General features: G+C 44.1%; 1 protein-coding gene across 1 annotated transcript in view; it reads right to left on the bottom strand.

Moving 5' to 3' along the window:
* Positions 1 to 11,638, bottom strand: part of CNTNAP5 (contactin associated protein family member 5) — a 279,817-nt gene extending 268,179 nt beyond the window's left edge. Inside the window, exon 1 of the mRNA XM_032113776.1 lies at positions 11,187 to 11,638. Within this exon, the coding sequence (XP_031969667.1) occupies positions 11,187 to 11,262 (76 nt within the window). The 5' untranslated portion in view covers positions 11,263 to 11,638. The remainder of the gene's footprint in view (positions 1 to 11,186) is intronic.
* Between the last annotated feature and the right edge of the window lie 2,539 nt (positions 11,639 to 14,177).

The following is a 14,177-nucleotide window of genomic DNA, read 5'->3' on the forward strand; positions in this document are numbered from 1 at the left end:
CCTAATGATGCCTGGGAAAGCTTTCAAAAAGTCAAGCATCAAACCCAGACCTTTCATATTTGAAGAAGGTGCCTCTTCCCTAACACCCACACTTTCATCCTAACAGTTAGGGGTTTATGTTAATTTTCACATGCTACATTTTCCAGTGCAGCAGAAAAACAGATAATTGCACTTGTAATTGTGGTGTACCCTGGTAAAGTCTGTCAGGTGTTAGAATACTGACCCCGCTGCCTGTGCTAATTAGATGAAATTGAAAAAAAGCCCAGGCTCTATAAATCAGATGCTGCTAAGGTTAGGATGGGTGGAAGATGGAGAGGGTAGGAGGAAAATCTGTTCTCTTATAGTTCTGACTCACTGTCTGCTTGCTATCAGAGAAAGGTTTTCAAATCAGGACTTCCTTATTTAATTCACAGAAGCCATTAATGCCTGGACCCAATGGCACAACTGGTGATGTTTGGATCAAGGCTGTCACGGCAAGTGAAGTAACACATATTTGCAGAGAAATGGGATGAGTCATGGCAGCTGACACCACCTCCTTACACAAGCTTAAGTGGAAAATGACTTGTGTTTGGCGAGCAGGTCTTTTCTCTATCTCTTCTGCTGAGGTCTGAAGGAGGCAACTTCCTTCATACCGGTTGGCCTTGTCTGACCATCCACAGCTCCTAAGCAAAAGCACAGATGAAAAGTACATCCCCACTGCTTGTCTGAAAAACAATCTGGGCTTTTGCAAACAGTTGGTTATGAATGTGGGTGTGTAAAGGAGTTTGTAATCCCAGCTCCTAATGAAGCAGTAAAGAGACTGCTTTGACTCATGTGCTGTCTCACTGGAGGAGGCCCCAGGAAATAGGGTATGCTACCAAGTGGAGGTTTCAAAAGGAAAATAGTTTATAATTTGCAAAATAAAAAAAAATTTTATTTTATAGTTAAAATGTTTAATGTTAGTAATTTAGCAAGCACATGTACCTAATGTTACTAACAAAAAACTAGCTATGTGTTTTCTAGGAAAAATTTCTCATCTGTGGACCCAGCAGCACCAGCAATGTGAGCTCGTAATTGCCTGGAAGAAATACCCTTGGACTACCAGTTTTTCTGAACACCTAACATGTTTTCTGTAATGATTGTAAAATGCTGTTACCACAGTGTAATCCTATGTATTACAGTGCAGTGTATTCAACTCAACAGAACAGGAGGGTTCAGAAAACAGAACCACCGTTGATAAAAAACACAAAGAAGTGAGCAAAAGGATGGGCAACTTTAACTAGTTGTATTGTCAGTAAGTCGGATACAGGGGTGGCACAGAGTATGACAGTAGAGCAGGTCAACTCACTCTCAGATGATGTGCTCAAAAGAACAGCAACCACCAGGAAAAAGGACAGTTCTTCCCACTGCTGACACATACAAACACAACTTGTATTGCATACACTGACAGGCAGATTTTAAGGAAAATAATTTTGCAGAAGAACAATAACAAGGATTTGCATGCTGAATTAACAGGCTTCTGAAGAAAAGATGATCTGAAATTCAAGTACAAGTCATTCCCTTCATTTTCATGAAATTTAGACCAGATTCTAGATGAACTGAGCCTGCACAAGAATTCAGTGAATAACTGTCTAAGAATAATGAGAATTAATATTACATATAAGATGAGCTCTGTACTTAAGAAGCAGAGTTGGGAAAAGGGAATTTGATAATCCATAAATATTTGAATGCTGCAAGCTACATCTGATTGAAATTCATCAAATTTTCATTTTCTTTTCCAAACAAACAGTCTCTGTGAAAAATGCCAGAGCTGTTTAATCTTCCTCAGGGTTGCTGAAGAAGATTCTTCCTCTAAAATTAAAATGCAAACTATTTTTCTACAAAATTAAAAAATAATAAAACAACACAAACCAACCCCTCTGAACTTTTGGGGGCGGTTAGGAAGCAATCCAGTGGCACTGTTCTTTCTGTGTAAGGCTTCTGCCTTCTTTGTGATGCTCTGTTTAGTGTTGACATAGGAGGTGCACCAAGGGTTAGGCAGCCTAGGGGTAAAGTGCCCACCTAGAATCCAATACACCCGAGTTCATACTCTATTTTTTCACAGGCTTCCTATGTAGCTTTACACAACACCTGAGCTCCTCTGGAGCACCAGTCCCTGTAGGGGCACTGATGCTCCCCTTCCCACTGACATGTCCATCCAGCAGGAGATGGGCAGATGGCCACCAGGATTATCTGAATACACAGCATCCTGCATGTTCCAGAGCATGTACTCTGCCTAGGAGTGGCTCACTGTAGGCATTTTCACAGGCATGTAGAGACTATGAGACTTTACAGTCACTAAAAAGCCTCCATCATTTTCACTGAGGTCATTCCTACAGGATTATTTAGATTTCAGATTATTTATAGGATTACGTAGGTGCACTGCAAGTTCTCCCAAGGCCAGGTTTAGAGTACCATATCCTGTGAACAGAAGCTTCCTCTCCACTGTGTTTGCCATTTCTGTTGGGTTTAGCTTACCCTCTGCACTGTGGAAAATGAGCATTCCTTAGCTCTTTATCCTGGGGGGCAGGCGTTTATCAAAATCTATTAAATATTTAGACCTTTATATAGCACGTAATGCTGCTAACTTGTTTGACTTAAATTATGCCCCACTGGCAAATCAAATTAGAGAAGATTTGAGAAAATCTACCTTTTAAAACAAAAGCTGATTTTCTCCGTGTTCAGCCATTTGTGGGATTAACTTTTTTAATGGGTTTTTACATGCACAGTGTTTTTGTTTTCATGGATACTAGAAGAGGATGAATTATTCATCAGGGGAAAAAACATCTACAACATGCATTTTCATAGCTTATTTGGTCCCTTTTGTCCTATTCATAAATCAATCCTGATTACTACAAATGAATGTGCTCCCACTAACGGTTCACTGATGACTCACTTGGACCATTAATTTAGACCTCTTCACTGAGTGCCTTAGGAAGCTGCCACTAGTAATAGGAAACTGGAAGAACATTCTTTGTGACCTTCTCTCCTTACCTGCCACCCTGGACTCCATCTCCTGCTCCATTCCTTATGTATAATTTTATAGACACAACACATATTGTCCAGTTAGAACGTGCCATTTCCCCTCCTACTCCAGCGACAAATTTGCATGAAGGGAAGGAAGAAAATTATATATTAATGCTCAGCAGGTTGCTTTTACGACCTAGGAGGATGATGGAGAGCAACAGCTCAGTATCTACATCTTAAGTGGGGGCAATTGATGCCCAAACATAAAGACATCACTGAACTATTATGGGAATGACTACAGATGTGTCACTGGTGCCATAGATCACAAGGCATTTGTTTCTGTTCCTGAAGTGCTGACGAGCTGTCATCAGTGAAGAACCATTGTCATCCAGGAACAATGCTTCACCATTTAGAGCAGTAAATGGAACAAGCCAATTCTTATCCAGGCAGTACAGCATTTATCAACTCCTTATTGTCCAGCTGGGAACAAAGAGAGGATTCTACCCATTTGAAAATTATTACTATTATTTACTACTATATTGGCAACACAGTGCACTGAATAGTTTTAGAAGAAAATTTATGCCCCAGAATTCCTAAGGGTCAACACTCAATCTTTCTCAATACACACAATAAAAGAGAGAAGGAAAACACATTTGTTTCCTTCCCAGTCCAACTGCTGCAGTGCCACGGCGTTGAACACCATTCTGTTTCACGTGCTGGGGCTCTGTGCTGAACCCTAATTACCAATGTCAAAAGGGAAACGTTCCTCACAATGATACCAGTTATTCTGTGCAGCTTCCACTGCTGTGGTTGTTGCTGAATATCTTTTGAGTATTTTCAAGTACCAAGCTGAACAGAATGCCATGTGTCCCACTGCAAGTCACTGCTCTTTATGCCATAAAGATATCACAGATCCCAGGCAATTAACAGTTTGGAAAAGAGTACATTAACACCAGTTACTAAAAGCCTTTTATAGTCTTGAATGGTATTCACTGAGCAATTACAAAGTTAGCTTTTTCTTGTTACTGCTCTTACGAGTTCATGTAACAGTGATGCTCATTAAAAATACCCCTTAACCTCAAATTCAGAGTTGTATTGTCCAGCATGGAAACAGTGGTGGCATTTTCTAAGTTAATCACTGGTGTAACATGTCTGATGTTGACTATGAAGGAGAGAGTCACAGAGACTCTTCCCAGCAAACCCCCAGGACCTACATCCAGCTCACTGATAAGCCAGTCTTATGGTCAGGAATCTGGGCTTCCCTGTCCCAATACAAGCACACCAGCACAATCCTGGAGCTGAAACAACCTCCAGATCGTGAATCACAGCGATGCTGGATGCTACTTTAAATTTAGTTACTTAGATAATCTCCATTCATGACAGGATTGTTGAGCTCCTGTTATCCAGAGTCTGTTTCAATCAGACTCAAACTGAGGGAAAAATCTTCTCGTTCATTAAAAACTGTCTCCTACTTGCAACACACCAGCACACAGGGGTCTGATTCCAAGCCTGACTCCCCTCTGATCTGGCATGTGCAAAATGAGGAAAAAGAGTGGGCTGCCACTGATACAGAAGAGACTAAGGGCCTAGCTCTGCCTTTGTGATGTGATTCATTTTTTGACATTTCTTTCTAACACTAAAGCCTTCTTCTCAACCAGGAAAAAGTCTCCAAATTCATATACAATATCTGAAAAAGAGTAGAACAAGCATCTCTCTTCCAAAATTATTTCCACAGACAACTTCTGCCATAGAAGAAAAATTATTACAGATGTCCATGAACTGATCACATTCTGCAGTCCTGGCTGCACCACACTTGTGGTAATTGGGTTATTCAAGGACTATACAGGTTGAGATCTCTGGGGCTGCACCAGAGAATGCAAGGTTGGAGACTGGTGAGGTCCTGATTATAACAGAGAAGCACTGGGGAAAATAAAACCTGCCATTACCACTTTGAGCTTAGTACCTTATTTTCAGTTTAAGTACTACAACTGTGAATTAAGAAAAAAAAAAAAAAAAATCAACTCTGCAGGCTTTTAATTCACAGGTTACAAAATACAACATAGTAATTGAATGGACTCTAATACCCATTCAAATTTGTAGATAGGCAGGGTCATGCAGACTTCCACTGCTTTACTCTGAACCTGCACTGATAATCTCTGAGCACAGAGTTCTGTAGGAGATGGACCAAGTTATCCAAGTTCCAGCATATGTTTGTAAGAATGCATAGAAAGAGTTAGTATCATGCAAAGGAAAAACACAGCCAGAAAAATGGGATTCCTCCCCTGGAATACAGATTGAGCAAGATCCTTCATGACATTTACAAATGGCTTCATGCTCTCTCTTTTACTAAGCTACTTTCCTTTATTTTTGGAGAAAATACCAGCTAAAATATTAAATATTTTCTTCATGTGTCTAAATATATCTGTGTAGAAGGCCAATTAGATCACCATAAACACATGAACTACCTATTTTTTTTAACTGCTTAACAGAGCAGATAATTAGAAGATAAATAAATCTATGTTTTAGCATCTTTTTTTTATCCCCTCTAAATTCTATGCTGAATTGTTTTCATCATTTAAAACATCAGTTACACTCATCTAGTGAACAAATGGCATTTCTAGCCCAAGACAACCTGCATAAGGCAATTTAAAAAAAAAAAAAAAATCAGTGACAACATTAATACAAGGAAATTAACAATCAATTATACTAGCCCAGCACAGAGTACAAACAAAAAAAAAACACCCCCCCACTTCTTTTTCCCTAACTCTACAGACATGACAATATATCTGCTGATGCTTCCTGCCTTAGCAAGTGATGCCTTCAAAGTCTCCAAGAATTGCCTGTGATTCTAAACCTTTATTATACCATGATCATATTCTCTTCCCCTTTCTCTTGGTTTGAGTAGAGGAAGCTTAGTTAAAAGCAAAAAGAAAGCAATTCGTGTCTCTTAAAGGCTTTACTGACAGCAGAAGGAAAATGTTCGTGCAGATCTACCAGTTCTTTTCTCTTTTGCATAGACCCAGAAGAGATGAGTCTTGCAAGAACCACATCCTACAGAGATGATGCTTGCATCAGTAAGGCCACAGCAGACTGAAAAAGTGGATGCTACAGGACCAGAATATCATTCCCCTAATCCTGAGGGTGGAAAAACACAGCAGAGTTCTTCATTACAAAAAAAAAAAAAAAAAAAGGCACAGCAGGTTGCCTGGTGCCCTGTATAGAGAGCCCTGGAACACTAGGTAGAATTCTGGAAGCTGGCAGGCAACAGGAAAGGAGTTACACAGACAGAAAGCCTGACACGTGTGAGCTGGCAGATACACCTTCAGTCCTTTGTTTCTCCCATTCTCGTGTCTCTTTCAGAGGAAGGGATAGGTAAGACTGTAATTGAAGTTTGCCAATAGAGCTGAAGGTGCCACATCTATAGAAAATCCATTTTGGGGGCTAAAAATAAGTAAATGCTACCTCACACTCCCACTGCCTTCAGATTCTTATTCATTTCAGTATTCAGATATCCGAACTCCACTTGCTTCAAATAGTAGCAGAGAAAGGAGAAGGAGGGGAAGAGAAAATGAGGAGTAGTGTATGGATTTAGAAACTACTACATATAGCAAATATGAATATGAATCAACAACAGAGAATGGGACACAACCATGCCATATGGGATCAACTCAGTTGACCCCTAAGGCTTTATTTTAGATACTCAGATTCTCACATTGATTGTACATTTATTTCTTGTTTATATACACTCTCAGTTTCCCACTGGTAAAAGAATGATTACAGTGCTTAAAAAAACTTCACCAGTCCTGCACGGACTGGAGTGCTGACAGAAGCCTGTACATGCCACGTGCAGGGGGAGCTTCACAAATATGTTGTTCTACCCAGAGTCACCATATTTTCCACTTGAAGTCTACACTTTGTTCAAGTGTACCAGGCACATTTGAAAACAATTCATTCTTGCTGTTAATTTATAAGGAAAAATCTGCTACATTTGCATGACATTAAGAGGGGAAAAAAAATTTAAAAAAAAAAAAAAGAAAAGGAAAATGTCCAAGCAGATAATGCGATAATGCATTGGATGCTGAGATAATAACCCTGGATGGATTCCTGTGGCTGGTAATGCCATCTGCCTGGTGGATGCCGAATCCAAAGATCACTGTAGTCCATGGAAAGACCATCTTGAGACTGATTCACAGCCAAGGAGTGCTGATTGAGTCAAAGGGATTGAAAGCTAGATAGTGACAGACATGCAAGGGAGGCAGCGATCAGCTGTGGGTCATTCACAGCTTTTCTCTCAGGAAATCTCATTGTTTTGTACCATTTCTCCAGTGATACATCTGAAGGCATGAAAAAACTAACATTTGTGTTTTCCCCCTCCCCCATACGAAACTAAGAGGAGGAAAGCATTGAATATTTTTCTATTGTTAAGAATATTTAAGTACTGGAGCCAGAGGAAAAAGCCAGAGATCCTCCTTACTCAGCCTGCAAGCACATGACCCACAAACCTACGATCAATATTCTACCTATTTCAGCAGAGCTTTTCAAAACTTAGCATTTCTGACCACACGGATAGAAGGCTCACTGTTTAAGAGACCTCTTGCCTTTGCCACAGTTGACTCAACAGGTCTCATTTGTGCTGTTACACAAATCCCAAATACATCCTCCTGATCTTGATGGCCTCAAATATCCAGAGTCAGATTTTTCTCCGGTAAGTTTTCACATACACTTGTCTGACTCCTGTGCAATTATCATCACTGCAGAGGAAGGAAGGCTAAAATCAGAGTGAACACTGGTTGCCCAAAATAAATATATAAATTACATATATAAAATTTCCTTGTCCAAAAAAAAAAAAAAATACATGTTTTGTTCAGTATTATTTTTTTCAAAATAAATAAAAAACCAGACACACATTGCCTATTTTTAACTGAACAGAATTATTAGAGACGTCCTGTAAGGCCACTTGGAAACCTATTGCAGAGTAACAGCCCATACATTTGCCATATATTTCTGCAAGAACTTTTGTAGAAGATCTCATTCTACTACTCATTGAATTTCTGCAGCTTTGACTGACACTTATGACTGGGTTTAAGTGAAAGGTTTGAAAGTCCCCTGATCAGCTAATAAGCGCTGATGAAGAGGGATAATAAATGTTAGTGATGCTGTGGGTAGCAGAGGTGGCTGCGTTCTGGAAGAGAAACATGTAATAATTTGAGAATAACTTTCACAATGGAAGTCAGAAGGTGCCACTTGACCAGGAGGTGTTTTAATCTGCTACATCTTTCTGGCCATGTGTGAAAAGTCAGTCAAGACAGATACAAGTGGGGGGGAGGGGAGGGGGGAGGCATAAGGTTCATAAGGTGTAAAATAACAATAGGGGGCATTTTTAAGATCCACCCGGTTTAGTGTTGTGTAAGATCACTAATGGCTCCTGCAATTCTTTTCTGCAGCTGCAGACTAGCCCTGAACTGATTTAGCAAAGTGCTTAAGAAAAACATGAGTTCATGTCTCCTTTCATTTTTTTACTACTGCTCCCTCCTTCCATCTTTAAAATGTAAAAGAGAGGAGGAAAAAAAAGAGGCTCAACAACAACTCTAGACTCAAAGCTACTAGTGTTTTCAGATCACAGAATATGCTGCTAAAGGGCAGCTAATTTGTTATATAGCAGGCAAGGCTTTGCGTCTCCTTGTCTATCTGATAAATGTTGAAGTTTCAGTTCTCCCAGATATCATATGCAACACATTTCCAGTGTTACGTACATGGCTATTTATTCATTTTCTAGTAATTAGTATCCTGGGGAGAAATCCTATTGCCACTCTATTTACCTAATTTAATAAAATATTGCAAAACGCAAAGTGGGAGGAATTTCTTATGTTTTATTAGCATTTGGCAATTCTGATCTTTCTAATGATGTCTACTGACCCCTAGCCTGTAGCTGTGTTTCAAAGCAGTTTCTTCACCAATTCTTTCTTTAATTAAAAACTATTACCAAAAAGAAAATTAGAATCAAATATCTCAGTGGCAGAGAAGATTTTTACTTACTCAGGACTTTTATTTTACAGTAAATTAAATAATGAGAAAAGAATAATTCATTTTAAGAGTTTTATAATTTAGAAGCAAGGAGAAAAAACAAGTTAGATTAAAGACATAGCAGATATTAGGAAAAAAATTAAATGACCTGCATTCTCCTCCCCCCCCCAAGCACAGTCCTTTTCAACTGTAAATACTGTCCCCAGTTTTGTTCTTGTTCACAAAATCTGCCAGAAGACCTGTTGAAGTCATTGTGAACATACCAGTTCTGGTATCTGAACGCAACTCCTTTAGCCAAAGTATTCAAATCAAGGAAGGTGCAGAACCAATCCATTCCCATTTGCACTTGGGCTTTCAAATAGAAGCTTCTGACAGTCGCCTGCACTGAAGCTCCTCATATATGGAATTCAGTTATTTCTTTTGGAAAGCTTACTGGGTACCTGGAAGCTCAATAACCCTTCAAAGCAATAGTACTTTCATACAGCTACTTGAATATATTTCTGGATACTGCTTCAATATTTTAGCCCGCGTATAAGCTTTCTTGGCCCAAAAGTGAGGAAGAGCGCACAGCCTCCCTGAGCTCCAACATAAGGAGATGATTTATTTAAGAAGGTGATGAATTTTCATACTGGGTGCAATTATTGAGGTCCGTGCGAGCACACATAGATCTTCACATGCGAATCTAACGAGGTTTCTAGGGAACTTGCAGCTATTACAGATTCACAGGCTCCCTCACTCAGCTCCTGGGAAAGCAGTTACAGCTGATTCCATGCTAATTCATTGCTCAATGAATAAGTAAAATCTGTACAGTATAATAAAACCATTGATCATCATGCTTTAAGATTGACTCCTAAATATTTAGGAAGCAGCGCCTATTCAATGGAAATGTTTATTGGCACTGTGAAATTAAACTGTCACCCGTGAAATAGTAAAACTCATTAACGCGGAGTTTCTTTTTAAGTGTTAGGAATTAACTTTATGGCCGCATCCGTAATGGCAAGCCTCAGCCTTAAATCGCCTGCCATTTAGTATTCGCGAACGTTATTAAAACATATTAACCGTGATTTAATTGACTGAAAATTACAGAAGAGAGAGGGGGGAAATGCATATACAGGAGAAGAGAACAAAGAGGCGAGAGGCCGGGGCGGGCAGCGCTGTTGGGAGGGAGGGGGCGGGCGGGCGGACGGACGGACGGACAGCACTGACCGCGGGGCTCGGCCGGGGCAGCGCCGCCGGCGGCGCAACAGCGCCCTCTGGCGGCCGCCGCGCCCCCGCCGCCCCGCGCCGCTCCGCCCGACGGGCCGCGGGGGAGGCCGCGCCGGGAGCCCCGCTGCAGCCCCGCCAGCCCCGGGGGCAGCCCCGGAGCATCGCCTCCTGCGCTGGGCTCCAGCATCCGCCAGCACCGCCGCTAGCCGGCTGCACCGGGCTCGCCCAAGCGCGCCCGTAGAGCCGCCGCCGCTGCCCGCCCGCCGGAGCACCGCAAAGCCCGGCGGCCGGGGATGCTCCTGCCTGCGTGGACCGACCCCGCAGGGCCGGCGGAGATACGTGGCGAACTTACGAGCGGATCTCCCGGGGAAAAAAAAGAGTGAATGGCGATTTCCCAGCCGGGATATGCTGGGGCAGCAGGGACGGCGAGCACCACGCCCCGGGACCCAGCCGCGCCCGTAGGAAGCGCCCAGGGAACCGACGGTACCGCCGGGCCAGGAGAAGACGCTCACTGCCACCGGCGCTGCTCCGCCGGGCTGGAGCCAGGCTGCCTCCACAAAATCACGGCATTCCCCGGCCCTTGCGGGAAGGACCGACCCTCCCCGCCAGGCAGAGACGCGACACCGGCCCCGTCCCGGTCGGTGGCCCGCAGCCGAGGCAGGGCGACAGCGGCCACAAAAAGATGCAGCCAGCGAAAGGACAACAAACCGTGCGGAAAAAAACCCCGAGTGGCTCCTCGCAGGCTCCAGCGGCTCCCGTTCACTCCCACGTCCACACCGGCAGGACGGTGGAGAGCAGTCCCTCCATCTGGCCCCAACTTTGTATTTCTGAGCTCCATTAGCAAAGCGGAGCCGGGCTAAGTTTCTCAGAGGTCATGGCGCAATAACCCCCTTTTTCCGGGAGTTTTTCCCCATCTCCTCCTCCCGCCTCCGCCCCAACCCGAGGCAACTCCTTGCACTCCCGCTACTCACAATTTGTTGCAGTTAATCCCAGATGCCATAAAGTGAAGAGCAGCAGAGTGAAGCCCCCGAGGGCTCGGGAATCCATCTTCAGCCTCGGAGGGGGAAGCCAGCAGCTCGCCTGTCTCCCCTGGTCCCGGTCTCCGAGCACCTCTCAGCCTCTGTGCGCTCGCTCTGCCACCGCTCATTTACTCCATACAGCATCCAAGCACTCCGGGTGAAGGGAAGCCGGGGCCGGCCGGGGGACTCCTCGCAGCCCTTGGAGGAGCCGCTCCGGACGCCAGCGGCAGTGCCCGAAGCGAGCCCACTGCCCCGACTGCCGCCGCGGCGATTCACCTTGCGAGCGGCGGCTGGGTGGGAAGCACCAGCCGCTCGCTGGGCACCTCCTTATAGGCGAGAGCCGCGCTGCACTCCACCTCCTCCCAGCCCCCTGGAAGTTGCTCCTCCTCGCCTTCCAGGGAGGATCCTTACTGCAATCTTCGCGCGTTGTTGATAAGCATCAGAGTCACGGAGTAAATCAGATGCCTAGAGAAAAAAAAATAAATTAAAATATGCCTTCCCCTTCCCTCCCCCCCGCCCCCCCCCACCCCCACCGTTTTCCTCTCCTTTGGGTACCACTGTGTCTGGAACGTTTTAAAGATCCCCCGGCTCAGATGTTTGTTTGCTTATGAATACATGTGTTATATACACATACATAAAATATACATGGTATCCTGGCATGTACAGAGCCGACACAGCCCGACGAGCCCCAACCCCGCTGCCGAGGCTCAGCCTCACGTCCATGAGGGGGGATGAGCCTCGGGCGGGACTGATGCTCTATCCGCTCTTCTGTCAAAGCTGGTCCAGAGCCTCCCTGCCTGGCCCTCCCGGGAGGCGGTCAGAGGTGGTCCCAGGGGTTCCAGAAGAGACATGGGGAGCTCTGGTTAGCGCCCCCGGCCTGGAGAGGAAGGTGGACCTTGGGGTTGCAGTCCCGGACCCCCTCCCGTCTGGCGAGGGTGATGCTTGCCAAAATCAGATTTCCTGACTGACTGACTGATTGATTACCCGACTGCTCAGCAGCTGAACGGGCCGGGATTATCTTCCCGAGGGGCGTACACGAAATTTGAGTTGAACAAGCATCCTGCCCTCCCCTGGCGGGGTGCACGCCGGCGGCCGGAGCGCTCGGAGCCGGGCCCGCACCGCCCCGCAGCCGCACGGGCGGGGGAAGGCACACCTGAGCCCAGGGACTCCGGCTTAGTCACTGCCGAGGTCTAACCTTGCTGCTTTGCTGCGGCGTCACCCCACATCAATAGAGTGCTGCATCAAAGTCAGGCCAAAATTGCATTAGCGATTCCGCTGTAATCTGCAAGGAGAGCGTGTTTGGATCAAGTCTTTGGGGATGGGGAGGGGGAAGCCGCTGGTGCTCGAAAGCCGCTGGTGCTCAGCCATAATCCCTCACAGTGGCAAGGAATAATCAGAAGAAATAGACTGTTCACCAAAGCCATCCTGACTTGCCAACGGAGAGCGGAAGTTTAAATTGCTGGCATGCTGTAAACCTCATTTTAAAAAGTAAGGAGGGTGGAGAAAAGACATGGTGCTTAGCTATTAGGCACTAACTATATCAGAGAGGTGTCAGGGGAACATCTTATCTTTAAAGGGGTAGTCAGTTTGGAAAGCAAAAGTCTACATTTTAAAAATTGACTTAATTATTTCACTTTCTGTTGTTACAAGTGACACAAGTGACACAAGGTTAAACAGGAAGGATAGCTGCCTAGCACCAAGGCTTTCAGTCAGAGTCAATAAAGGATTTAGCCAGACAAAACTAAGACTTAGGAGGAACTTAAAAGACTAATGAGCTCTACAGCTCTTTAATTTTTGACTTCTAATACATCTGAACACACCAAGGTTTCATCTTTGCTCATGCAAAGACCTGACCCAGTTGCTCTACACTTGTGTCTGAGCAGAATGAGATTTTGGAAATTAGGGGTGGCAGTCAGACCAAGGCTAACTCATCTACATGAGGTGTCTGCTTTCCCTTACACAGGTCCTGATGGAGGTATGAAACTGATCAGCCAGAAGTTTGTGCAAGGGCACAGACACCATTTTGTCTGAGCAGGCCCATTTTTGAATCTAGTGAGCTGTGCTCATTTCCCCCAGTGGATCTTAGAGAGGGTCTCCTATTCATGTTTTCAGATCCTGGTCAGAAACATCTTGTCTTCTCCATGCCAATCATATACAAGACTCTGGCCCTGTATTGCTTTGCTGCATTAGGCCGGGAGGCTGGAGTATGGAGAAAATCATGTTATTAACTTGACTTTTTCAGGTGAGTGATCAAGCTTTAGACGTGCTAACAGTGCTTCCAGAGCTACCACTTGAGTAAAGCTAAGCAGTAGAATGTATCAGAAATCTTAAGCCAGAGTGGATTTCCTCTGGAGACACAAGTGTTTGACACACTCACAACCTCGCAGCTATGTATTCTGAAATTAGCAGAGGAGTTCAAAAGAAAGAAATAAAAAATGGGGAGGGGTGTTTCATGCTTTCCTTTTAAAAAATAATTAAAATTAAATTGACTGTGTTTCCAATATTTTCAGTGTCTCTTTAAACTCTCTGGCACATTGGTACACTTTTTAACTGACTCACAGAACTAATTAGTGCCTTGTTTATAGGAAAACAGATGTGGAAATGAATTACGCAGACTAATTAAAAGCTATCAGTAAATATGAGCCCCATCCTGCAATGCATCCTAGTGGTCACCAATATGGATCTGACTGCAGAATCTGGACCCCAGTTACAATATGGGTTTTCAAATCACCCTTGTGAGACACACCTCTTCCACAATCTCCTTTGTATCATAAATGCCAGGCAGATGCCTTAAGATTTGTGAATGTTTGGGTGTGGGAGCACTACAGCTGAGAAGTTATGACCGGAGTGGAGGGCTACGCAGCTGTTTGTTGTAGGAAATTATGTAAATAATGTCATGTTTAAGGGCTTTTTGCCAGCAAGATTTTTATTAGAATAAATTTA

The sequence above is a fragment of the Corvus moneduloides genome, chromosome 7 (genome assembly GCF_009650955.1).
Source record: "Corvus moneduloides isolate bCorMon1 chromosome 7, bCorMon1.pri, whole genome shotgun sequence".
NCBI lineage: Eukaryota > Metazoa > Chordata > Aves > Passeriformes > Corvidae > Corvus > Corvus moneduloides.